Source organism: Ornithorhynchus anatinus, chromosome 3, assembly GCF_004115215.2.
Source record: "Ornithorhynchus anatinus isolate Pmale09 chromosome 3, mOrnAna1.pri.v4, whole genome shotgun sequence".
NCBI classification, from domain to species: Eukaryota; Metazoa; Chordata; class Mammalia; order Monotremata; family Ornithorhynchidae; genus Ornithorhynchus; species Ornithorhynchus anatinus.
Window position 1 is genome coordinate 121,321,016 of NC_041730.1, and position 27,715 is coordinate 121,348,730.

At 44.0% G+C, this 27,715-nt stretch overlaps 1 protein-coding gene across 4 annotated transcripts in view; it reads right to left on the minus strand.

The window, feature by feature from the left end:
* Window positions 1-23,122, minus strand: part of BLNK (B cell linker) — a 100,485-nt gene extending 77,363 nt beyond the window's left edge. For 2 of the 4 annotated variants that reach the window (XM_029059720.2, XM_029059719.2), the window contains exons 1-3: window positions 22,978-23,122; window positions 17,081-17,143; window positions 14,438-14,484 (exon numbers count right to left, since the gene is read on the minus strand). In XM_029059720.2, the coding sequence (XP_028915553.1) occupies window positions 14,438-14,484; window positions 17,081-17,143; window positions 22,978-23,052 (185 nt within the window). In that variant the 5' untranslated portion in view covers window positions 23,053-23,122. Of the gene's footprint in view, window positions 1-8,962; window positions 9,247-14,437; window positions 14,485-17,080; window positions 17,144-22,977 lie in introns of those variants that run through there. The other 2 variants (XM_029059724.2, XM_029059723.2) reach the window with 1 other exon arrangement.
* Between the last annotated feature and the right edge of the window lie 4,593 nt (window positions 23,123-27,715).

Sequence of the window (27,715 nt, forward strand, 5' to 3'; positions counted from 1 at the left end):
GTGCTCAGAACAGTGCTCTTCACATAGTAAGCGCTTAACAAATACCAGCATTATTAGCATTATTATTATTTGCCCACAGTAAGCGCTCAATAAATATCATTGATTGACTTTTGGTGGGGGTGGGAGGGGTGGAGGCTCACCCAACGGGGGGCTCCTTAGTCCAGAGTCCCTGAGCTTCAGCCCGGTGAGCCCCTGCATTAATCCAACTCCACTGGAGAGCTTCTTCCAGTTCTACTGAAGCCCATACTGTATGGTATTTGTTAAGTGCTAACTATGTGCCAAGCACTGTACTAAGCACTGGGGTGGACACAGTCCCTGCCCTACATGGGGCTCACCGTCTCAATCCCCATTTTTACAGATGAGGAAACTGAGGCCCAGAGAAGTGAAGTGACTTAGTCAAGGTCACACAGCAGACAAGTGGCGGAGCCAGAATTAGAACCCATGACCTTCTGACTCCCAGGCCGTCGCTCTATCCACTACGCCATGCTATATTCCCTACTTCTCCTCTTCCCTTTCTCTTGCAGCTTCTTCTTTGTTATACGGTATTTGCCAAGTGCTTACTATGTGCCAGGCACTGTGCTGGGTGCAGTATAAATTAATCAGATTGGACACAGTCCATGACCCACCCACAAGGATCTCACAGTCTTAATTCCTGTTTTGTAGATGGAATAACTGAGGCCCAGAGAAATGAAGTGACTTGCCCAAAGTCACAGAGCAGACAGCGGGCAGAGCTGGGATTAGAACCCAGATCCTCTGGCTCCCAGACCCATGCTCTTTCCACTACCCCACGCTGTGGGATTAGAACCCAGATCCTATGACTCCCAAACCCGATGCTCTTTCCACTACCCCACGCTGCTTTCAAAGCTTTGGCGGATGGGCACCAGCAAGAGCAGAATGATCCTATCTTTGAACCGGGCATAGGTTTGGGTAAGGGAGGGGAAAGAAAGGATTTTTCCCACTCCAAGGCCTGAAGGAAATGGTGCTAGCTAGTGCCCTTCTGTTGGAGGATGGAGAATTAGGCTAATTAACAGTCAGATTGAATTCTCTTTCCCCCTAACATTCCTGTATTCTCCAGGGTACTACCAACTCTCTTGGAAAATATCCCAGATACCATTTCAGTTGGCCTGTCAGCTGTACAGCAGCGTGAAGCCGCGTGGCCTAGCGGAAAGAGTATGGGCCTGGCCGTCAGAAAACCTGGGTCCTAATCCCAGTTCCGACACTTGGCTGCTGTTTGACCCTGGGCACTGAAGACACTTCTCCAGTGTCTTCAGACACTGTAGAGAAGCAGCGTGGCTCAGTGGAAAAGAGCCTGGGCTTTGGAGTCAGAGGTCATGAGTTCGAATCCCAGCTCTGCCACTTGTCAGCTGTGTGACTGTGGGCAAGTCACTTAACTTCTCTGTGCCTCAGTTCCCTCATCTGGAAAATGGGGATGACAACTGTGAGCCCCACGTGGGACAACCTGATTCCCCTGTGTCTACCCCAGCGCTTAGAACAGTGCTCTGCACATAGTAAGCGCTTAACAAATACCAACATTATTATTATTATTATTCTCCTCCAAGAGGCCTTCCCTTATTAAGCCCACCTTTTCTCTTCTCCCACTCCCTTCTGCATCACCCTGACTTGGTCCCTTTATTCATCCCAGTGTGAACAGTGTGGCCTAGTGGAAAGAGCACAGTCCTGGAAGTCAGAGGTTCTGGGTTCTAAACCCAACTCCACCACTAGTCTGCTGTGTAACCTTGGACAAGCCACTTAACTTCTCTGTGTTCCTCCTCTGAAAATGGGTATTCAATACCCCTTCTCCCTCCTACTTAGACTGAGAGCCCCTTGTAGGACTGGTGTACATATCTGTAATTTATTTGAATTAATGTCTGTCTCCCCCTCTACACTGTAAGCTCACCGTGGGAAGGGAACGTGATTTTTATAGAGAAGCAGCGTGACTCATTGGAAAGAGCACGGGCTTGGGAGTCAGAGGTTATGGGTTTGAATCCTGACTCCACCACCTGGCAGTTGTATGACTGTGGGCAAGTCACTTCACTTCTCTGGGCCTCAGTTACCTCATCTGTAAAATGGGGATTAAGACTGTGAGCCTCAGGTGGGACAACCTGATTACCCTGTATCTACCCCAGCGCTTAGAACAGTGCTCTGCACACAGTAAGTGCTTAACAAATACCAACATTATTATTATTATTATTATATTGCTACCATGCTCCTTCTTTCACAGGCTCGCTGCTGAGATCAATTCTCCCTTGTTGCATCTGTGTCCCAGGAAATTGCTTTATTTTGGCTCTGTGTATTTGAGCTATTTATCAAAGCATGGCCTGGTGGAAACAGCATAAACCTGGGAGTCAGAGGACCTTGGTTCTAATCCTGTCTCTGCCACATCAATCAATCAATCATATTTATTATTATTGCAGAGCACTGTTACTAAGTGCTCAATCAATCACCTGTATTTACCGAGTGCTTACTATGTGCAGAACACTCTACTAAGTGTTTTCTACTAAGTGCTTGGGATCTTGAGCAAGCTTAACTATCCTATGCCTCAGTTTACACCTCTGTAAGAGAGTGATTCAACACCTGCCCTTCCTCCAACTTAGGCTATGAGCCACAAATGGACAGGCCCTGTGTCCGACCTAATTGTTGTTGTTGTTATTAATATTATTATTATTTTCTCTAACAAGTACACTTGAGTTACTAAAACATGCACAGGTCAAAGTCCCTACAATCTGAGATTTACACTTTTGCACACTTCAATGCAAAAGAGGTTGCTCCTGTTTTTAATATCTAAATTTGGTTGCCAGGTGCAGCATTTTCAGACTGACCAAGTGTAACTTCTTTTTAAAGCTGTAGATCATTTTCTTTGGCTTAGAGAAAAGTTTAGCCTAGAAGAGCAAATTAGTTGAGATAAATATGAATGCAAAGGCAACAAATGTTTATAAGATACTTCTAGATATTCAAATAGCAGGAGAAAATAGGGTGATTTACTTAGAATTTTATCATTTACAGATGAAAGATTTGTGGAAGATTTACAAAGATTTTCAAACCCTGACTAAAATAATAACTGTGTCCACTCAAGCGACAAGAGAAATCTATTTCTTATCTGGGTGATTTGGGCAAACTGGATTTGTACATGAAATATCTGGATTACCGCCTCTTTTTCACTTAGCTGTCAAGATCTGGCACAGAAGTGAGAAATTAGAGAGTCAGCAACCTTTCTATTAGTCTGCAAATTAACACCGAGGCAAGGCAATTGACTTTTATTGGGAGCTGTGCTAGCTCCTTTACTAAAGCAGAGCAGAGAATAATTCAGACAGAAAAGCCAAAACCTTTCTTTGGTCCAGATTATTCAGGTAATTTCCATTGCTCTCCACTTGATTTTGTTAATGGACACCTAGCCTTGGAGTTGGCCTCCTGAAATGTTAAAGATGTGGCTTCTGGCGGATCTTTCTTTGCCTACAGTGAACTCTCAATTTTCCAACTCTAGAAAAATGAGAAGTTGTAAAGCCTCCACTTTTACTGCGGGAGCCTCGTGGAAGCTTGGTTGATGAATGGGGCTTGGGGTAACCAGTGGGTTTTCAAGAGGCTCTCCCAGCAACGTGGAAGCCCATCCCCTTGCTATTGTTCTTGTCTGTCCGTCTCCCCCGATTAGACTGTAAGCTCGTCAAAGGGAAGGGACTGTATCTGTTACCGATTTGTACATTCCAAGCGCTTACTTAGTACAGTGCTCTGCACATAGTAAGCGCTCAATAAATACTATTGAATGAATGAATGGTATTGGGCGCCCCTCTTCCCGATTGGCTGCACATCATTGAAAGTGTGCATGACTCCCCTCACAGGGAGTAAATTCAGCACACGCTCAGCCAATTGACGTTCCCCTTACCTAATAATAATGATGATGATAATAATAGTAACAGTACTTGTTAAGCGCTTACTGTGTACCAAGCACTGGAGTAGAGAAACAGCATGGCATAGTGGATAGAGCATGGGCCTGCGAGTCGGAAGGTTGTGGGTTCTAATCCCGGCTCTGCCACTCGTCTGCTGTGTGACCTTAGGCAAGTCACTTTACTTCTCTGTGCCTTAGTTACCTCATCTGTAAAATGGGGGTTGAAACTGTAAGCTCCACGTGGGACAGGGACTGTGCCCAACACAATTTGCATGTATCCACCCCAGCGCTTAGTACAGCACCTGGCATATTGTAAGAGCTCAACAAATACCACCATTATTATGATTACAAGTTAATCAGGTTGGACACAGTCCCTGTCCAACATGGGGCTCACACTCCTAATCCCCATTTTACAGATAGGGTAACTGAGGCCCAGAGAACTGAACTTGCCCAAGGTCATGCGGCAGACAGGTGGCATAGCCAGAATTAGAACCCAGGTTCTTCAACTCCGAGGCCTGTACTCTATCCACTAAGGCACGCTGCTTTTCTGAGCGTTGGGCATGAGGATCAGCCATGGGTTTTGACCTTTGCGTGTGCATCCGTTGCCCAGGACTCCCTGTCCTATGGATAATCAATTAAATTGTATTTATTGAGAGCTTGCTCTATGCAGGTGGACAGGCAGCTAAGTAGACACCACTTGGTGTCAGATACAGAGGGATGGGGAGCCAAAAAGACTCCATCCGCCATCACTAGATCACTAGTCGAAGCACTGAGCAGGGCAGGTCCACTCAGTTCCTTCAAGAGGCTCTTAAATTCCACAGCCTGGGATGCCAAAGCCCCAGTTCCCAGCCCTGACACATACTCACTGGACACTACCCCTTCCTCACTCTCTCCTTCCTCCCCCTCAATCCCTGCAGTGAAGAAGGCTGGGTACAGTGGCCAGGCAAATGGTTTAAAAGCATCCTCCTTCTCTATAAATTCAGATAATCCACACTCCAGATAATCGGTTACGGGCTGTCTTTTGCTTTCTTTCATTCACTGGGTCAACCTTGAATTCTTAAAGTCGTCGGTGATCCCGAAGTTCAAGTAATGGGTTGGTCTTGCACCTCTCAGTAATTGTTCAAGAGAATATAATGCAAGTAAGTTTCCAGAAGAAGGAATTTCTACTTAGCTATCAAGTAAAATGTGGTTACCAGTATGAATGCTCAAATTAACAGGCACCTGGAGCACTGTTCAACGAACATTGTGGCCTAGTGGAAAGAGCACAGTCCTGGAAGTCAGAGGTTCTGGGTTCTAAACCCAACTCCACCACTAGTCTGCTGTGTAACCTTGGACAAGCCACTTAACTTCTCTGTGTCCCTCCTCTGAAAATGGGTATTCAATACCCCTTCTCCCTCCTACTTAGACTGAGAGCCCCTTTTATGACCTGATTATCTTGTATCTACCCCAGTGCTTAGTTGTGCTTGGCACCTAGTAAGCACATACCAAATAAAATTATTATTATTGTTGTTGTTGTTATGAAGCGGCATGACCTAGTGGAAAGTCAGAGGACTTGCGTTCTAATCCCGACTCCGATACTTGTCTGCCATGTAACCTTGGATAAGTCCTTTAACTTCTCTGTGATTCAGTTTCCTCATCTGTAAAATGGAGATTAAATCCTACTCCCTCCTACCTAGACCATGCGCCTGTGTCCAATGTGATAACCCGTTATCTACCCCTATGTGCTTAGCACATAGTAAGTGCTTAACAAATATTACAACTATTATTCAGCTTGAGTCCTGGTCACAGGCTGAGGTCACTTGGGCTCTATTTAAGGAAATGTGAGACTTAACACTGCTCAGATATTCCCTGGTGAAGTGGTTATTGAGATAATTACCTGGGTAATTCAGACCAAAAGGTCCCTTTTGCTAAAATAATCCAATTACACAGGGTGACAATCAATCACAGAACCTGACTTCATACCATCTGCTTTTTTTTAATTTTATGGTCTATGTCCGGCACTTACTATGTGCCAGGCATTGTTCTAAGCTCTGAGGTAGACACAAGCTAATCAGGTTGGACACAGTTCATGTCCCACATGGGGTTCACAGTTCAGGTAGGAGGGAATAGGATTTAATCTCCATTTTATAGATGAGGAAACAGAGGCGCAGAGAAGTCAAGTGATTTATCCAAGATTACATAGCAGACAAGTGTCAGAGCTAGGATTAGAACTCAAGTCCTCTGATTTTCCATTTTACAGATGAGGGGACTGAGGCATAGAGAAGTGAAGTGACTTGCCCAGGGTCACACAGCAGACAAATGGAAGAGCGGGGATTGTCACCCAGCTCCTTCAGACTCGCTGACCTGTGCTCTATCCACTAGACCACACTGCTTCTCTCTTGGATTCTTCGGCTCCTGGTCCCAGCTTCCTAATTCTTCATTTTCAGTTCTGCATAAAATCGTCATCTGTCCAGTTTCAGTTGTCATTTCCATTGTCCAGTACTCATACAACCCTGGATCAATTTAGATCTAGTATTTTTTGTTTTAAACATGCAGCCTCCATCTGCTTTGGCCCACTGTGGCCTGGAAGCAGAGCTCACGTTTGGGAGAGTGCATGGAAAGGATGAAAAAAATAGTCCGTACGACATTGGTAAATTAAATTTTGAAACCTGCATTTTACAGGCAGCCTAATATAGATCTGTTATATTCAAGCTGGCAATCCGTCATATTAAATGAGCACTTACTGTGTGCAGAGCACTGTACTTGTTCTGAATCTGAGCTTCTGGGCTTATTTCCTGAAAGTAATTGAGAGCCTCCGTGTGGATACAAGGAGCTGGCATGAATGCTTAGCCCCTGCCCTCCGAGACTGAGCATCGGCAGACTCACTTCCTGAGTGTCAGTAATAAAACCCAGCTCCAAGCACGTGCCTTTTTCTCAAAGAAATGAATCCACTCCTTTGGCTATGACATGTATGCTGCTTAGAATGTCAAAGACTTCACGAGAGGACCAAATAAGAAAAAATGAGCTTAGTGCTGAAAGGCGGAATTAGACTTTGACTTAAAGAAGAATTTCTAGGTTGTTGGGGGTGATTAAACACCAAAACCACAGAGAGTGAGCACGTCTATTAGACTGAAAGCTCCTTGAGAGCAGAGGCTAGGTCTGAGATAGAGTGGATCCAGACCAAAGCAAGTCAACCAACTTGCTCTGCCAAAAACCTACATACTTTTTTAGCTGCTGCTGCCACCGCTCTATCAAAATTAGTATAACATGCTATATATATATATGGTTTTTTTTCATTGGAAAGTTCCTTGAAAATGAATTAGAGAGTCACCATGACCCAGGAAAAACCAACTGCAGCTCCGATAGGTAAATCAGGCGACTGGAGAGATGGTCAGTGGCCTGAAGGAGGAGGGAAGAAATAGGAAGCTGGTGTTCGGAAGTTCCGAAGTAGATGCTGAGGGAAGGGAGAGAGAATGTTTGGTTTAAGGCCTCAGGCACGTGAACTGACAAATATCCAGTTAATTTGATTAACCTAGACAACATAAGAGGGCAATTTAAATCCTAAAATATATTGACTGGGCTAATAATCTCTATGGGCAGCCATAGAAGAACTTTGTCAATTAATTATATTTATTGAGCGCTTACTGTTTGCAGAGCACTGTATTCAGTGCTTGGGGGAGTGCAGTGTAACGGAGTTAGTGAACATGTTCCCTGACCCCAAGGAGCTTTCAGTTTAGAGAACTTTAATGTCTGTCTCCCCCTCTAGACTGTAAGCTCAGTGTGGGCAGGGAACATGACTACCAATTCTGTTATATTGTACTCTTCCAAGCGCTTAGTATCACTCTGCATAGTAAGCGCTCCAAAAAATCAATCACTTGTATTTATTGAGCACTTACTTTGAGCAGAGAACTGTACTAAGCTCCTGGGAGAATACAATACAACAGAGTTGGTAGACACTTTCCCTGCCCGTGACGAGATTACAGTCTAGAGGAGAATCAAATACTATAGTAGACTAAACTTCTAGCAGTCAATCATATTTATTGAGTACTTATTGTACTAAGAGTTTGAGAGAGATCAATATAACAGATACATTCCCTGCCCACAAGCTTACATTTGAGAGGGGGAGATAGACATTAATATATATAAATTATGGAAATGTACAAAAGTGGTGTGGGACTGAGAAGGTGGGGAGTGAATAAAGGGAGCAAATCAGAGTGATGCAGAGGGAGTGGGAGAGAAGAAAATGAGAGGGCTTAGACAGGGAGGGCCACCTGGAGGAGATGTTCCTTCAATGAGGCTTTGAATGTGGGGCGAGTAATTGTCCCTCAGATATGAAAAGGGAGGACGTTTCAGGTCAGAGGCAGGACATGGCTGAGAGGGTGGTGGTGAGATAAACAGGGTCGAGGTACAGTTAGTAGGTTGCTATTGTAAGTCTTGTAAGTATTGTTAGTAGGTAGGAGCAAAGTGAGTGGACTGGATTGTAGTAGGAGAGCAGCGAGGTGAGGTAGGAGGGGGTATGTTAGGAAGAGTAAATTGCAACCTCAGAAAAGACTTGCTGATGAAAGCAATTATTAAAATGTTGAAAAACAGAGTGGGAAAACAAATCTTCTTAAGTTTTAATTATAAAAATGATGACTAAAAGTTTGGTAGTCTTATGGAAAAACACTCTGTAAGTGGAGTCATATTTTGTATTCTGCTTCATAACACGGTGTCTACTCTGAGAAGTTATTTGGATGATTCAGGCCCCAGAAAATTCCCTTTAAACTCAAACATGTGGATATTTCCGGGTGAAAATGTATTTTTTTGTCTTGAAATCATCTATGTAATTAGTACTGACCTGCCCAGAATACAGTCTTTTACAGAAAAATTAATCCTGATTAAGGAAAAGGTTCACGCTTTCCTTGCTTTAAATTCATTCAGTTGCATTTACTGAGTGCTTACTGTGTGCAGAGCACTGTACTAAGTGTTTGGAAAGTACAATTCAGCAATAAAGAGAGACAATCCCTGCCCACACCGGGCTCACAGTCTTGAATCTAAAATGCCAAATACAGTATTTTTATTTAAAATAAATCTTTTTATAATTTTAAATAAACAGTTACGTACCTCAAAGTATTCATCTTGTTAACTTATTCTGCTTTCAAAGAGTGCCTGTTGGCTTCCAAAAATATCAGGTCCAAAAAGCACAAGCCACTGGTGAGTTTCTGCCTCAGATTTTCTTTGGAAATCAAGGGGCAAATGGAAAGAGGAAATGGAGAACAGCCCTTATATTCCAAGGAGTTACTGTATTCATCCGGTTGGTAAACTTGTGCTAGATATTCATCAGTTTCCTTGTTTATTAGACCACGGCTTGATCCTATGAATACTATTGCTAGTTCTTGCTATTTTCTAGAACTATCTCCTTATACCAAATTAACCTGCAATAAGCTTCCACTGGCATTTCCTCCTTTTGTTAGTTAATAATTAAAAGAAGTTCTTTCAACATTACCAGAACTTGATGTAGACTGTTTCTACCCAGACCAAATGAAGTAGATTTTAAGAGGGACTTGCATAGATTCTTCAGACTAAATTTTTTTTCCATCTGAAATATCCAGATACTGATATTTGGTTCCTGAAAACGGCTTCTAGGTCCCAATGTTGTAAATTGGAACCAGTTTTCTCATAGGAAAGATGTACTGGTTCCTGAAAACAGTGCTCTGCACATAGTAAGTGCTTAATAAATACTACTGAAAATACTAGTGAATGAATAATAATAATAATGATGGTATTTGTAAGCACTTACTATGTGTCAAGCACTGTTCTAAGCGCTGGGGGAGATACAAGGTAATCAGGTTGTCCCATGTGGGGCTTACCGTGTTAATCCCCATTTTACCGATCAGGTAACTAAGGCCCACAGAAGTGGCTCAGTGGAAAGATTCTGGGTTTGGGAGACATAGGTGATGGGTTTGAATCCCGGCTCTGCCACTTGACAGCTGTGTGACTGTGGGCAAGTCACTTCACTTCTCTGTGCCTCAGGTCCCTCATCTGTAAAATGGGGATGAAGACTGTGAGCCTCACGTGGGACAACCTGATTACCCTGTATCTCCCCCAGCACTTAGAACAGTGCTCTGCACATAGTAAGTTCTTAACAAATACCAACATTATTATTATTATTATTAAAGTAACTTGCCCAAGGTCACACAGCTGACAAGTGGCGGAACCGGGATTAGAACCCACGACCTCTCTCCCAAGCCCGTGCTCTCTCCACTAAGTCACACTGCTTCTCACCTGCTATCTGAAGTAAGGTTAGATAACCTATTTGCAGCAAAATGATTCAGAATCATACAAACAGCCAGTTATAGATGAGTAATATAGCTACATTAATGCATTTATATTGAGGAAGAAAAGTTTCATTCTAGGATAGTTTTATATTGTGAGAAGGAAAATGGAGGTGCTCATTCTTTCAGGTGACTTCTCCTGGCGACCCGGTGGCTCCCCCATTCCCTGGCCTCTCCCAGGACCCTCAACCTGGTGACTCGATCTGGTAATCAGCTGTCTCCCACCCATTCCTTGGCCTCTCTCCGGATACCCTGCTTATCTCTTTGAACTTTCCCACCATTTCTCTCCATTCCTGCATGCTGCCCGCCACCTCCCATTACCTGTGGAACTTGTACCATGAAGGAAGCTAGTGTAATAAAGTTGAAATTGATGTATTATGAAGCTGAAACAGGATGTAGAATTTAGGAACATAAATGCTGTTCCTCATAACCCAATATGTCTTAGGTTGAAAACTGCCCATCACTGAGTCCCGAGGATATTTTGGATCATTGGCTGAATTTGGGGGCCCTTTTGAATTCTTTCCAACGTACTTAGTTGCAGGAGAATATTCCCTGGGTTGTGGGTAAAAGTTCATCTGGGACCCCCCTAGGAATGTGTCGTGGAAGAGCCAGAAGTGCACTGTTTCTTTCAGGCAGGTTACTTCCTCCCCGATTGCTTCCTTGTTATTAAAACAAGCTAAATAGAGAGTGGACAAATGTTCTGAACATGACCAAAAGGCTTAGTTCTTCACTCAGAGGTAACAGTATCAATTTGCCACCCAATGGCACAAAGCATATTGCTGTCCCTTACTAATTAATTATACAATTTCTCTTAAATAGCTGCTGAAGTGAATATGTTTTGACAAGTAATAGTATCAACTTCGAAATTTACACAGCACCACAATTCCAGTCGGCAAAGGAATTGATGAAGTCATTCTTATTGAGGCCCATGCCCAATGCCTGGACCAGCTGTTTCAGATGTTAAATTCCCTCGGACACCCCCATCTCTTGCTCCTAATGACCTGCCCATACATTTTATTGATTACAATTGAAACCATCAAGGATGATCTCCCTAAAATCTCCCCTCCTCTTCCCCAGTTTCTCACTCCTCCTGTCCTTTCTACAACTCTCCCGTCTTTCCCAGAACTCTCACAAGAGAGCTCCTGCCTCCTCTCAAAATCTATCCCATCCACCTGTGCCCCTTATCAAAGCACTTACCTCCCCCTTCTTCCCTCCCTGACTGCCTCTTCAACTGTTCACTTTCCAGTGGCTTCTTCCCCACTGCTTTCAAGAAAGCTCATATATCCCCTATCTTAAAAAAGCCTTGACCCCAAGGCTCCCTCCAGTTATCGACCCATCTTTCCTCCACCATTCCTCTCCAAACTCCCACTGCCTCCACTTCCTTTCCTCCAGTTCTCTCCTGGACCCCCTTCAATCTGGCTTTCCTCCCCCTTCATGCCACAGAAACTGCCCTCTCTAGGTCACCAATGGCCTCTTTCTTACCAAATCCAATGACCTCTACTGCATCCTCATCCTCCTTGACCTCTCAGCTGCCTTTGACAGTAGGGACCACCCCGTCCTTAAAATATCCAACCTTGGATTTACCAATACTGTGCTGTCCTGGTTCTCCTATCTCTCTGACTGCTCCGGCTCTCTTTTTTATAGGTTCCTCCTCTCTCTCCCTCTTCTAACATTTGGAGTCCCTCAAGGCTCAGTTCTGAGTGCCCTTCTATCCTCCATCCATTGGCAAATTGATTCACTCCCATGGCTTCAACTACCATCTCTACATAGATGACTCCCAAATCCACCTCTCCAGCCCTAACTTCCCTCCTTCTCTGCAGTCTCACGTTTCCTCCTGCTTTCGGCACATCTCTACCGGAATGTCCTGCTGTCACACAAAACATGTCTAAAAGAGAACTCCTTTTCCATCCAAATCCTGCCCTCCTTTGCCTTTACCATCACTATAGATGGCCCCATTATCCTCCCCGTCTTACAAGCATTATCATTAGCATTACCTTAGCATTAGCATTACCTTAGCATTATCCTCAATTCATCTCTCATTCCATCCACATATTCAATTCGTCACCTAATCCTTTTGACTCTAACTTCCCAACTTCGCTAAAATCCGGCCTTTCCTCTCAATCCAAACTGCCACTACACTGATCGAAGTATAGATCATATCCCAGCTTAGTTACTGCATCTGCCTCCTTACTGACCTCTCTGCTTCCTGTTTCTCCTCACTCTGGTACTTACTTCACTCTGCTGCCCAGATCATTTTTCTAAAAAAATAGTTCAATTCACATCTCCCCACTCCTCAAAAACCTCCAATGATTCCCATCCACCTCCTCATCAAAGAGAAACTCATTACTATTCACTTTAAAGCACTCAATCAGCTCAACCCCTCTTATCTTACTGCAGTGATTTCTTACTTCTATCCAGGCCACATGCTTCACTCCTCCAGTGCCAGTCTACTCACTCTACCTTGACCGCTCATCTCTCTTGCCTCTGACCACTTGCTCACATCCTCCCTCTGACCTGGAATTCCCTCCCACTTTGTATGTAATAAATCACCTTCATTATCCTTCAAGAGGCTTTAGCCCTGGCTAAGTCCTCCTATCCCTTACTCCGTCTCCCTTTTGTGTCGCATAAGCATTTGGCTCTGTTCCCTCTAAGCATTTAAAAGTTACCCCATCCTCTGCCCCAAAGCCCTTATATTCATTCATTCATTCAGTAGTATTTACTGAGCGCTTACTATGTGCAGAGCACTGTACTAAACACTTGGACTGTACAATTCGGCAACAGGTAGAGACAATCCCTGCCCAATAATGGGCTCACAGTCTAAACGGGGGAGACAGACAGCAAAGCAAAACAGAACAAAACAAAACAAGTAGTCCGGTGTAGATATCATCAAGATAAATAGAATCATATATATATACACATCACTAATGAAATAGAGTAATAAATAATATATACAAATATGCCAAGTGCTGAGGGGAGGGGAAGGGGGAAGAGCAGAGGGCGGGAGAAGGGGGAATGGGGAGGAGGAGCAGAGGGAAAGGGAGGGCTCGGTCTGGGAAGGTCTCCTGGAGGAGGTGAGCTCTCAGTAGGGCTTTGAAGAGAGTTAGTTTGGCAGATGTGAGGAGGGAGGGCATTCCAGGACAGCGGTAGGACGTGGGCCAGGGGCGACAGCGGGGCAGAGGAGAACGAGGCACAGTGAGGAGGCTAACGGCAGAGGAGCAGAGTATACGGGGCGGGCAGTAGAAAAAGAGAAGGGAGGTGAGGTAGGAGGGGGCAAGTTGATGGAGAGGTTTGAAGCCATGAGTGAGGAGTATTTGTTTCATGAGGAGGTTTTTGAGGAGGGGAGTGATATGCCCAGACTGTTTCTGTAGGGAGATCATAACCATAATTTATTTTAATGCCCATCTCCTCTTCTAGATTGTAAGCTCCTAGGGGGTAGGGTACATGCCTACCAACTAGGTTGTACTGTACTCTCCCGCTTAGTACATTGTTCTGCATACAGTAAGCTCTCAAAAAATGCAATTGATTGATTGAAGGCCAATAACAATAATTCCGTCACAGCACAACGTTTTCTCTCTTTCATTGTGACTCATTTTTTATTTCGAACCCAAATTAACCTGACTCCCAACACTCAAAAATTAGGGAAAATTATAAAGTGGTCTGCGTCATATATGTAATTACCCCATTACTCCTGAGGGCAGTTCACTTCCAGGTTGCCCGGCTCCTAAGGAATCCGGTCTTGTTGTTTACTTTTCCAAAGTGCACTTAAATAGTTTATAAAGGGCAAATTGCAATGGAAAAATATGTGTAGTTCCCATGTAGTTTGGATATAAAAGTTCTTAGTTTGGGGCCTCTTTCTCCTGATTGCGTGCCCCGCCCCAACACACTTTCACCATTCTCTCCTCAAATTTGGCATTCTAGGCCACATTCTGCATTGCAGATTTGGGAAGCCTACACTAAGAAATTATCTGAAAATGCAGGCCTTGTCTAAGTGAAATGTCAGAAATTCAAGGACCAAATCAACCTGAATTAGTGTGTGTGTGTGTGTGTGTGTGTGTACATTTGACCCAGCTTTTTAAAAATGAACTAAATAGTTGACTATTTGCATAATTCAGATACGACTGGTATACCCTGGAAATTATTTTTTCAAATGCCCTGCAATATGCTGATAAAGAAATAACCAGTAAATGATGAAACATGTTAGCTAATATGTAATTTAAGGAAGGGACTTTTGCTTTCACTCCTTTTGTAGGCGAGGGAAACTTACGGCTGGTGTATAACACTGAATCGGTTCAACTCGTGTTCTGTGAGATGCTGTGTAAAAAAGAAGGTTCCGTTAGGCAATATTGTATAAAGTTCTGGGTAAGCTTGCCCACAGGCTGCTAACTACATGCAAAATAGTAGCAAGCAATAGATCCCTCTGAATTCATCTTTGCTTCTTTCTTAAGCTCTCTCTATCTCCTGTGTTAATGGTTAACACTTAGTAGTTGAAAGAACAGTGCAGATTTAACTGTCCCGGATCAAATCAGCTGGTTAATGGATTATCTTGAGAAGAGAGGGAGGAACAAATTTATCAAAATGGTGTTGGCTAAGCCTGAGGCCGGGTGCTGTGGGCTGGGGGAAAGGGCGTGGAATCTCTAAGTGGGCCCATAGGTAAGATGAAGACTATCTTCTCCTTCTCTTCCTTTCCTAAGGGCAGAAGCAACCCATAGCAGTCTCATGCAACAGCACAAACGTGTCTTAGAAAGAAAGACTGGACTGAGAAATATTTTGGTTGGACGGAAAGAAGAACCTTTTGACTAACGGGGTAGTGATTCACTGGAGTGACCTAATAGGGGATTGCGGAGTCTTTACCCCAGAGGTTCAAAGAAGAAACACTGCTCTGGCTCTGGAGGTCTCTTCCGGCTCTAAGATTCTAACCCTGGAATGTTTGGAGATGAGGCTGGGTTGAGCAGAGGTCAAGGCAGCCAGCCAGCTCCTGAAATTTATACTAGTGGCTCAGTGGTGGTTGCTTTAGTTTCCCACACATGTCTTTGTTTGTAGACTGTGTTCCTTCCTAAGTGAATTTTTCAGTAGACGCTTCCATGCTGAGTGAGAGCCTCCATGTTAAACACGTAGAGAAGTAATGTGGCTTAATGGTTAGAGTACAGGTCTGAGAGTCAGAGTGACCTGGGTTCCAGTGCCAGCTCTGTGACCTGTCTGCTGTGTGATCCTGGGCAAGTCACTTCACTTTTCTATGCCTCAGTTATCTCCTCTGTAAATCTGGGGATTAAAACTGTGAGCCCTATAAGGGACAGGGACTGTGTCCAACCTGATTATCGTGTACCAACCCCAGCGCTTAGAACAGTGCCTGACGCATAGCATTTAACAAATACCACAATTCATATTCTTATTATTCTAATAATTAAGAAGAATAATAAAATACTGATATCGAGTGGGCCGAGTAAATGGCATAACCGGTGAGAGGGATGTACAGTGAGCTCTACAGTCAAACCGGTTCCAGGATCCCAGCCATCTTATAGACTGTAAGCCTGTTGTTGGGTGGGGATTGTCTCTAATGGTTGCCGAATTGTACTTTCCAAGCGCTTAGTACAGTGTTCTGCACACAGTAAGCACTCAGTAAATACAATTGAATGAATGAATAAATGAATGAAATCAATAGCTGACCCAATTTGCTTTGCCACCCCTTTGGCTGGCTTGGGTACATTCAGGACATATCCCATAGAGGAAACAGGCTAGGGGGATGTAAGGGTTAGGAACCTGAAGGGAAGGAGGAGGACAAAGAGAAGGAACTGCAGGGGCTGGTAGCATCTTTTTTTTTTAATGGCATTTTTTAAGCTCTTAATGTGCCAGACATTGTACTAAATGCTGGGGTAGATACAAGCAAACCAGGTTGGCCACAATCCCTGTCCCACATGGGGCTCATAGTCTTAATCCCCATTTGACAGATGAGGCAATTGAGGCCCAGAAAGATGAAATGACTTGCCTAAGGTCACACAGCAGACAAGTGGCAGAGCTAGGATTAGAACCCAGGTCCTTCTGACTCTCAGGCCCAGTCCCTATCCACTAGGCATAATCAACTGTGAAGACTTCTAAGCCAATTAGGAAGCCAACCTGTGTCCATAAGCTTAAAGTCCTCAAATTTAGTAATTGTCATGTAATTAATTGACCACTTGCTCACATCCTCCCTCTGACCTGGAATTCCCTCCCACTTTATATGTAATAAATCACCTTCGATATCCTTCAAGAGGCTTTTGCTGGCTAAGTCCTTCTATCCCTTACTCCCTCTCCCTTTTGTGTCACATAAGTATTTGGCTCTGTACCCTCTAAGCATTTAGTATTTACCCCACCCTCAGCCCCCAAACCCTTATATTCCTAACCATAATTTATTGTAATGCCTATCTTCTCTGCTAGATAGTAAGCTCCTAGTGGGCAGGGTATATGCCTACCAACTAGGTTCTAGTGTACTCTCCCAAACACTTAGTGCATTGTTCTGCACACAGTAAGCTCTCAAAAAATGCCATTGATTGATTGAAGGCCAATAACAGTAATTCAACAATAACACTGTTGAATTTTAAATGAGGCTGGAAACCCTCGGGACTTTGAGCAACTCTCTGCTCTAATAGTCAACATGAATGTTAGTGGTGGATAGGAAAGTAGTACAAGTACCTGGCACATAGTAAGCGCTTAACAAATACCATTAAAAATAAGAAAATGAATTACTTTTGGATCTCTGCCTCTATTTCTCTTAAAGTCATTCATACATTTAACTATTAATGATTTGCATACTGGTAAGGCTAGGGGATTCAGGAACTACATTTCCCCACCATGTGATCGATAGTGCCCATTTGAAAACAGAGTAAAACCTATTTGAAATCGATTAAGAACATACTCAAAATGTCTTTCTTACCAAAAATTTAGTTCCGTCAATTCTAAAGTTTTCCACGGTGGCAGCACATTCATGCATTCCAAACTGAAGGAGAAGAAAAAGAGGCATGAGGGGAATATAGGTTGAAGGATATATACTTTGACTGGTTACTAAATGTAGAGACTAAATGTTTTAAAATTAGGTGTTTGAAATCAAGGAAAAATACTTTATAAGGTTGTCATGGGCAGGAAAGGTTTCTACTAATTCTGTGGGACTCTCCCAAGCACATAGTGCTCAATAAATACAGTTGGTTGATAGAAGAATTTCGGAAGGTTCCAGAGTAATCAGATAAGATAAACATGTCACCCAAATTTCTCAGATTCTGAAATTACTCAACAATTCTGTTTACTTTGTTTAGAGAGTGTCATTCTGGCCTCTGTGTTAACTCCACTGGCAGAATCAACGACAGGGTCTTCTGTTATAAATTCATTTCATTCACTGGGGACAAAATTCTTTGGTGTAATCGATCGTCTTCAAGGAGATGTGTTCAGTTTTGGAAAGAACATCTGACATTCAAAAAGAACATAAACCTACTCAAACAATGAGTTAAAGGAAAAGCTGCATTGGTCCTCTAAACAGAAAGATCGACATTGATGCCCTATCAGTCCAAATAAAAAATGAGAATGAATTAAAAGGAGTTACCCTGTATCAATGAGGAATTTTTGTGGTTCTTCACTGAAAAAAGGACTGTGATAATGACTTTAAGATGTTTTGTAATTGTTGGCTTGCACACTGCGCTGTACAGGAAGCTGTTTAGTAAGCAATCGAACCCAGACTTATGTTTGAGCAACAAACAAACTCACAGAGCAGAGCGAACCCTTTAAGCAAAAATGACTTAATACACTAACATTTGTAATTAACTTTAAAACAACGCCATATAGGGAATTTATAAACCGAGTAGAATTTGCCTTGGATTATTATGGTTTTGATTAAATCCAACTTGAGAAAAGGGGAAAAGGCACTCAGTAAAAACGCAAAATAGCATGGCCCTGTACTTCTGTAAAGTGACTGAGAAAACACTCCAGGAGGGAAGATATTCCTTCCTCTTTCCCGCTGTCTCCCCTAACTCATTGCAACACTATAAATGGCAGACACATGCATAGCTCAAAGGGGTCAAGCCAGAGGCGTGGCTGAAGGAACCACTTCCCGATACCCTCAGGACTGTGCTGTAGACATCATTCTGCTCCCGGTAGGGATGGGGAAAGAGAGACCCCAGTCCTTCTTCCAGTCAAACGAAGGGAAGAGTGTAAGGGGCCTTGGAAGACATTTGTCTCTCCACAGTGCCCAGGGAATACGCCATCCCAGAGGTGTACACCTCTACTTGAAAATAAGTTGTAATCCATGCAGCTCTCCAAAGTACCCATCAGACGACCGTGCAGTTGGATCACCCGGGCTCCTGATGACAAAATCATCTGATGGAGCTCTGCAGCCTCCCAAAATGATTTTCTCACTCTTTAACCTTGGGAGAATCAGGGCCATAGAGGTGATGGAAGTCATGTCTTTTGTGACTAAGTTATTTGGAGGGAGACTATTCATTCCACCTTTGAAATCACCAATCAATGGTATCTGTTGAGTGTTTACTATGTGCAGAGCACTGTACTTAGTGCTCGGGAGTGTACAATATGACAGAGTTAGTAGACATGTTCCCTGACCACAATAATAATAATAATGTTGGTATTTGTTAAGCGCTTACTATGTGCAGAGCACTGTTCTAAGCACTGGGGTAGACAAAGGGGAATCAGATTGTCCCACATGGGGCTCACAGTCTTAATCCCCATTTTACAGATGAGGTAACTGAGGCACTGAGAAGTTAAGTGACTTGCCCAAAGTCACACAGCTGACAAGTGGCCACTGTGAGTTTAACATCTAGATGAGGAGCCAGATGTTAATATAAGTAAATAAATTATGGATAATAATAATAATGTTGGTATTTGTTAAGGGCTTACTATGTGCCAAGCACTGCTCTAAGGGCTAGGGTAGATATAAGGTAATCAGGTTGTCCCACATAGGGCTCACAGTCTTCATCCCCATTTTACAGATGAGGGAACTGAGGCACAGAAAAGTTAAGTGACTTGCCCAAGGTCACCACCCCACCCCAACAACAAAGCTGGAAAGTTATAGCCCAAACCACCCTCATAGTAAGGTTGTCAGGATTGTCAGTTGGAAACCATTCTCATGGTAAAGTTGTCAGGATTGTCAGTTGGATAAGCCAGAGAAGCTGTCCATCATCTAGAAAAACTGGGATGGAGGATGGAAGATGAAGTCCATACCAATAATAACAATGATAATTATGGGGTTGGTTAAGCTCTTATTATGTGCCAAGCACTCTCCTAAGCGTTGGGGTAGATAAAAGGTAATCAGGTCCGACACAGTCCCTGTCCCACATGGAGCTCACAGTCTTAATCCCCATTTTACAGATGAGGTAACTGAGGCACAGAAAAGTTAAGTGTCCTGCCCAAGGTCACCCAGGAGACGAGTGGGTGAAAAGAGAAGAGATGAGAAGAGAAGTGAGAAGAGAAGCAGCATGGCTTAGTGGAAAGAACCCAGGCTTGGGAGTCGGAGGCCGTGGGTTCTAATCCCAGCTCCGTCACTTGTCTGCTGTGTGACTTTGGGCCAGTCACTTCGCTTCTCTGTGCCTCAGTTACCTCATCTGTAAAATGGGGATTAAGACTGAGAGCCTGTCCCAAGGTGACCCTGGGGTACCGACCATCTCAAGGTCCAGTGCTATCTCGTGACCTCCTGAGCCAACAGGCGGAACTCGGAAGTGAGGGTGGGACGCCGCCCCCACAACCCAAACTGCCAGATTGACAGCCCAAACTGGGAATACAGAAGGTGCCCCTTGCCCCCGTGCCAATCAAATTAGGAACGGAGGGGAGGGGAGGGCAGAGATTGGATAAACTGAGGCCGGAAGCTGGAATGGCCTAAGGGCACAGGTGATAAATACCTGCTGCCTCTAACCTTCTGGGCAGAGGAATGGGACTTGCAGCAGCCAGCTGCAGGTCACCTCTGTCCAGAGCGTGAGAAGGCCGCTCTGCCTGCACCGAGTGAGTATCCGTGGGATGGGTGAGTGTCCCGTCCTGCTGAGCGCTCGTGGGGTCGGAAGCCAGGTGCTTCACCGTGGGTATGTAACGTTTAAATGGATTTGATGTCTAAGTGGGTGCCTCCCCAGGTGGACGTGAACAGGGTGGGAGGTAGCCGCCTCACCGAGTACGAGTAACCATAAATGGGTAATGCATAACTGGGTTTAACGTATAAGTGTATGTAACTCATATGTGTATGTAACTGATCAGTATTTAACGCATAAGTGCAAAGGTGGATTCCTCCTGGGTGGGGCGAGCGCATGGTGGGAGCCAGCCGCCTCACCACGTTGTGAGTAAATAAGTGGGCTCAGGTGTCCACCCACACGCGAGTAATATAGTGTATTCCTCCCATTAGGGAAGCTCAAATACCATATTCCTCCCAAAGGGGAAGCTTTAACACCAAATTTCTCCCCCAAAGGGAAGGCTGATTGTGGCGTCTAAAAATTAATTACTTCAATTCGCCCCATGGAATAAATTCTATACAAAACTCAGGTTTTTCATCTCCGGCCTCTCTCTTTCTCTCTCGCCGCGCCGATTCCAAAAGAACCTGACCCCGGCGACGGGTGACAGAGCCCCATGTGGGACCACCTGAGGACCCTGTATCTACCCCAGTGCTTAGAATAGTGCTTGCCACATAGTAAGTGTTTAACAAATACCATCAGCAGCAGCAGCAGCATCATGAGATTCATTCCCCACTCTATTGCTATTTGTTTTTGAGAAGCAGCATGGCTCAGTGGAAAGAGCAAGGGTTTAGGAATCAGAGGTCATGGGTTCTAATCCCAGCTCTGCCAAAGTGTGTGACCTTGGGCAAGTCACTTAACTTCTCTGCGCCTCGGTTCCCTCATCTGTAAAATGGGGATGAAAACTGTGAGGCCCACATGGGACAACCTGATTACCCTGTATCTACCCCAGCGCTTAGAACAGTGCTCAGCACATTGTAAGCACTTAACAAATACCAACATTATTATTATTATTATTATTGTTAAGTGGCGGAGCCTGGATTAGAACCCATAACTTTCTGACTCCCAGGCCTGTTCTCTATCCCCTACACCATCCCGCTTCTCACTTTCGGTGCCGATCCCACCTATGGCAGCTGCAGCAAGCACGGATGTGTCTATATGTCAGTAGGGGAGGCCAGAAGAGGGGAGGAAGACAGGATCGTGGCTGAAGAAGGAACTAACTGAGCAGAGGGCAGCTGGAGCCCTGGAGAGTTGGAGCAAGACTTAATAAGTTTAGAGAAGCAGCATGGTCTAGTCGAGAAAGCATGGGCCTGGGAGTCAGAAGGACCTGGGTTCTAATCCCAGCTCTACCACTTATCAGCTGTGTGACTTTAGGCAAGTCACTTAAATTATTTGTGTATCAGTTACCTCATCTGTAAAATGGGGATTAAGCCATTTTATGAGCCCCACGTGAGACTACCTGATTACCTTGTATCTACCCCCGTGCTTAGACAAGTGCTTGCCACATAGTAAGCGCTTAAATGCCATTATTATTATTGTCTGGTGCATGACCTTGGGTTAATCACTTCACTTCTCTGTGCCTCAGTTACCTCACCTGTAAAATGGGGATTGACTGGGTCCAACATAATTATCCTGTATCTACCCCAGTTCTTAGGACTGTACATAGAAAGTGCTTAACAAATACCATAAAAAGGAGGAATTTTAAAAGAAGGGATAGTTCTCTGCATCCCTCTTTGCGTCTTCTGTGTTTCTCTGACGGACAGCTCAGCACAGCTCGCTGACGGTTGAGTCCGAGTAGCAGCTCCCTCACCTGGATGGGTTACCTACTCTACGTTCTTGCTGAATCGACCCCGCTTCCCCTGGACACTGGGAAGTGGTCAGTCTCCATACCAGATTCATTCAATAGTATTTATTGAGCGCTTACTATGTGCAGAGCACTGTACTAAGCGCTTGGAATGAACAAGTCGGCAACAGAATACAGGATGGCAGAATACAGGATACTACCTAGAGAGTATCCTTCTGCCAGAATGCTGAACTGCCTCCAACCCAAAACTGAGTTCTCAAGGCACCGAGTTTCAATCTGGGTGCTGGATTGAAGACAATCCCTCAAGGTCTAGAAGGATTCTGAAAAGAGCAGTCTTCTCCTCTCCAGGTAGCAGGTCTCAGTTAAAAGCCCTCTCAACAGAGGAAAGGGGAGTTGAAGGAAATGTTCAGTAAAGACCAGTGATTGATAAAAGCTGAAATGAATATGTATCCATCCCATGCTATGAGAATAGAAAATCAGAAAGATTAACATTGATTTATGTCAACAGTAATTCATCTTCACCTTTCAATATGGCGTGAGGTTATGATAAAGTTCAATCTGGTCTCAAAGCTCAATTTAATCAAAATCTAGATATTTAAAAGTGATTTCACAGCGGGGATAGATTTTTCTGAGGTACAGCGAGATCTGTCCATCAGTCCCTCTAGAATAACATATTTATCACTCAGTCAATCAATGGTATTTATTTAGCACTTACTATAGGGAGAGCACTGAATTAAGCATTTGGGAGAATACAATACAGCAGAATAATAATAATTATTATTATTATACCCCCTCTAGATTGTGAGCTCAATGTGGGCAGTGATTGTCTCCTTATTGACGTGTTGTACTTTCCCAAGAGCTTAGTACAGTGCTCTGCCCACAGTAAACGCTCAATAATTACGATCGAATGAGTGAATCAGCAGGCATGTTCCCTGCCCATAATGAGCTACTGTGGAATGAGATCAGTTAGGTAAAAACAGGGTTCATTTTTACTAAGTAACCCCCAAATCTGCATTAATTCTTTCAATCCAATACCTGTCTTAGTAGGTCAGTCACCTGGGACGGGGTCCAGCTCTCAAACTCTTCTCGAAAGGGCAGTCTATTAGCCATGTCTTTACCCAGCTCCAGACTAGTCAATGTAATTTTTCACGAGCCACTCTTGCAGAGCTCACTGCATTTGACACTGACCCAGGGTAAATGATCAAAAAGGAAGTTCCTTCTGCAACTTCTTCCGGTTTCTTTGAGGACACTCCTTTTTTGGTTTATTTGGAAACTGCTGAGGCCCGCTTAATTTCACAGTAACAGCGGCCAGTGGCAAAGCCACTCTGAGGCTGAAGTCTGAGCTCTGGTTGGAAAAAGGTGATCCCTATCACCATGGATGGCACGACCATCCTTCCCGTCTCTCAGGCCCGCAATCTCGGTGTCATCCTTGACTCGTCTCTCTCGTTGACCCCACACATCCTATCCGTTACCGAGACATGCCGGTTTCACCTTTACAATATCGCCAAGATCCGCCCTTTCCTCTCCACCCAAACGGCTACCTTACTGCTACGGGCTCTCGTTATATCCCGGCTAGACTACCGTGTCAGCCTTCTCTCTGATCTCCCTTCCTCCTCCCTCGCCCCGCTCCAGTCTATTCTTCACTCCGCTGCCCGGCTCATCTTCCTGCAGAAACGATCTGGGCATGTCACTCCCCTTCTTAAACAACTCCAGTGGTTGCCTATCGACCTCCGCTCCAAACAAAAACTCCTCACTCTAGGCTTCGAGGCTCTCCATCACCTTGCCCCTTCCTACCTCTCCTCCCTTCTCTCTTTCTCCCGCCCACCCCGCACGCTCCGCTCCTCTGCCGCCCACCTCCTCGCCGTCCCTCGGTCTCGCCTATCCCGCCGTCGACCCCTGGGCCACATCCTCCCGCGGTCCCGGAACACCCTCCCTCCTCACCTCTGCCAAACTGATTCTCTTCCCCTCTTCAAAACCCTACTTAAAACTCACCTCCTCCAAGAGGCCTTCCCAGACTGAGCTCCCCTTCTCCCTCTACTCCCTCTACCACCCCCCCCTTCACCTCTCCGCAGCTTAACCTTCTTTTCCCCCATCTCCCTCTGCTCCCCCTCTCCCTTCCCATCCCCTCAGCACTGTACTTGTCTGCTCAACTGTATATATTTGCATTACCCTATTTATTTTGTTAATTTTGTTAATGAAATGTACATCACCTTGATTCTATTTAGTTGCCATTGTTTTTACGAGATATTCGTCCCCTTGACTCTGTTTATTGCCATTGTTCTTGTCTGTCCGTCTCCCCCGATTAGACCGTAAGCCCGTCAAACGGCAGGGACCATCTCTATCTGTTGCCGACTTGTTCATTCCAAATGCTTAGTACAGTGCTCTGCACATAGTAAGCACTCAATAAATACTATTGAATGAATGAATGAATGAATGAATGAATGAATGAATGAATGAATGAAGAAGAACAGACTGGTCCCCCACAGACCGCTTTCAAGGTAGCTCCTGGTACCATGAGATTTCCTTCTCCCAGATGAGGGGCTAACTTTAAGGAATAGGATCAGCAGCATATCTTAATACTACTTCAGTTCAAGGCATCGTCGGATGAAGGTGATGGTGATAGAAAGTTGAATTTGTATAGCATTTTTATTTTTCCATTGCTTTTTTACAATGATTTCTTTTTTTTTTAATCTTCCAACACGCCTATGAGGTAGGAGGTGGCATGTACAGCTAGTTCTACCACAATACATGTTTTTATTATTTGTTTGGAAGAGAGTGCATCGGCACAATTAAGTAATGTTCTTCTAACAATATGCAATTGTCAGGAGAGAAGGCAATTTGCTCTTCCGCATGGTCAGGGAGTGCATATTAAAATGCAAGCTTTCCTCAACATGGGGTTCCTTTAAGAATACAAACCCCTTGTTTTTGGAGAACCAACTGTATTGTTATCCCTGCTTTAGAGATAAGGAAACTGAGGCCCAAAGAGGTTATATGACTTGGTTAAGGTGACCCAGCCCACCAGGAACAAAGAAGTGTTTTATTTTCTTCAGCCTTGGTTGTTGTAATATCAGTGAAAGTCTAGTAAAAATGAAACACATGGTTATCTAGTTATAATCACCTACCCACAAACCCAACCTCCACCTCAATCTCTCTGTCACTTTGAGATTTTGTTCTAGTTTTGAGCAGTTAATCCAAGTGGTATAGGGGTCAGAGAAATCTAGCAGTTGGATGTTGATCACCTCCTCCTTCTCCCCTACCTCCTCCTCCTCCTCCTCTTCATTCTAACATTTTTCATTCATTCATTTATTCAATCATATTTATTGAGCACTTATTGTGCGCAGAGCACTGTACTAAGTGCTTGGAAAGTACAGTACAGCAATAAAGAGAGACAATCCTTGCCCACAATGGTCTCACAGTCTAGCGGGGGGAGACAGACATCAATACAAATAAATAGAATTATAGATAAATACATGTATGCCTAAGTGCTGTGGGGCAGGGATGGGGGGAAGTACAAAGGAAGCGAGTCGTGGTGACGCGGAAGGGAGGGGGAGCTGAGGAAAAGTGGGGCTTAGTCTGGGAAAGCCTCTTGGAGGAGGTGTGCCTTCAGTAGGACTTTGAAGGGTGGAGAGAATTTTTCTCCTCCTCCTCTTCCTCCTTGTCTTCTAAATCTTCCTCTCTTTCTCTTGCCCTTATCCCTGTTTTCAGTTTTCAGACAGAGAGAATTTTCTCCCAGGCATGTTCTAATCACTTGATATCCTTATAAGTGACCTGATCCTATTCTGACACGACTTCTGAATGAAAGTATCTAGAGAGAAAAAAAATACACAGTAGATCCTAAACTATGTTTCCAAATGGAAATTTTTCTGTAGTTTTTCCATGCTTGGGCTGTATGATAAGGGGGTTAGAAAGAGGAAAAAGTCTGAAAATATGAATTCATTTCCATTAGTTTGATCAAAATTGAGCAGGAGACATTTGCTAACAATTGTGTTGCATGGGTTTTCTCCAGTTGTAGGATTTCTGGTGGGAAATAAGAGAAATTAAGCTAGCTAGCGTCATGCTTTGCCTTTGGCCTCAAAACCTTGCATTGTTTCTTAGGTGGTCTGAAACTGTATCTTTTTTTGTCTTAAAAAGCCACAGATAAACATAATTTCACCTCAAGATTATGAAGTGGGATAAAGGAAGGGAAATTGAGGTCATAGAATAGTATTCGAAGTGTGTTATATGACAAAAGAACTGTATCGTACTTGTGTACATACCTGTAAAATTTATATTATAAATCATTTGTATTAATGCCTTCTCCCCCTCTGTAAGCTCACTGTGGCCAGGGAATGCATCTACCAACTCAATTGCATTCTCCCCTCCGGAGAACCTGGAACAGTTGTTGGGAGAAGACTGTAAGCACACAATAAATACCACTGATTCATTCTAGAAAATAGTTTGAAATAAGTTGCTAGGCCTGGAAAATCAATCAATGACAAGTTTTAGAGCAGAGATGGATTTGTTTAAAATCTGTTGTGTGAATATTGTTCCTGTGTAAATCTTAAAAAAAAAGATGAATACTGGTAACCTGCTCATAGTTAGAGTTGTCTGTGTAATTTGTCTGTGTGGGACTTAAAAATTCAGAGCAACTCAGAAGGGGGACATTTTGCTTTCCTCCAAGGCTCAGCAACCCGCCCTTCAGAAGGGGCTGTGGACAGAGAACCAATGTGGCCTAGGTGAAAGAGCATGAGCTTGGGAGAAAGAGAACCTGGGTTCTAATCCTGGCTCTGCCCCTTGCTACGTGACCTTGGGCAAGCCACTTAACTTCTCTGGGCCCGCTTTCCTCAGCTGTAAAAGGGGGGTGAGGCATCTGTTGTCTCTCCCCTTTAGACTATAAATCCCCTTAGACTAAGACTGTGTCTAATCTGTGTCCCAGCCTTTAGTGCACTGGTTGGCATAAAGTTAGCACCTAACAAATAGGATTGTTATTAATTAATATTTTGTGGATATTTTTAAACTTCCATATCCTGGTATGACAGTAATCAAAACCTGGACTAAGAGCACCACCTATTTGAGCCCGGGTATAATACGATCAATTCAGAGTTTTGAGAGGCTTCGTGGCCCTCTGTCAGCTAAAGCATTAAAAGATCAGTTGAAAACATAGAAAACTGTTAGGCAAAACTATCCAGCGGTAAAATAGGAGGCACTTTAGACCATAATGACCTTTTTAATATATTTTACTAATGTATTATAACTGTGATAAAACAGTGAATCTATCTATAATGTCTATCAGTAGGTCTCACCACTCTGTGGAACCAACGGGAGACAAGTCCATACCTTGGACACAGAGGATTATAATTTCTTTTTAATAATTGTAGTATTTGTTAAACACTTACTATATGTCAAGCACTGTACTAAGTGCTGGGACAGATAAAAGATAATCAGATCCCACAGTCTAAGTAGGAGGGAGAACAGGTATTGAATATGAGGGCACTGAGGCACAGAGAAGTTAAGTGACTTGCCTAAAGTCACACTGCAGGCAGAACCTAGATTAGAACCCAGGTCCTCTGACGCCCAGGCCTATGCTCTTTCTACTAGGTCATGATTTTTACTGCCTCTAGAAAGAGGTCTCCATTTCCTTCTCCTCGCTTTCCTGAATGAGAAGCAGCGTGGCTCAGTGGAAAGAGCCCGGGCTTGGGAGTCAGAGGTCATGGGTTCTAATCCTGACTCCGCCACTTGTCAGCTTTGTGACTTTGGCAAGTCCCTTAACTTCTCTGTGCCTCAGTGACCTCAT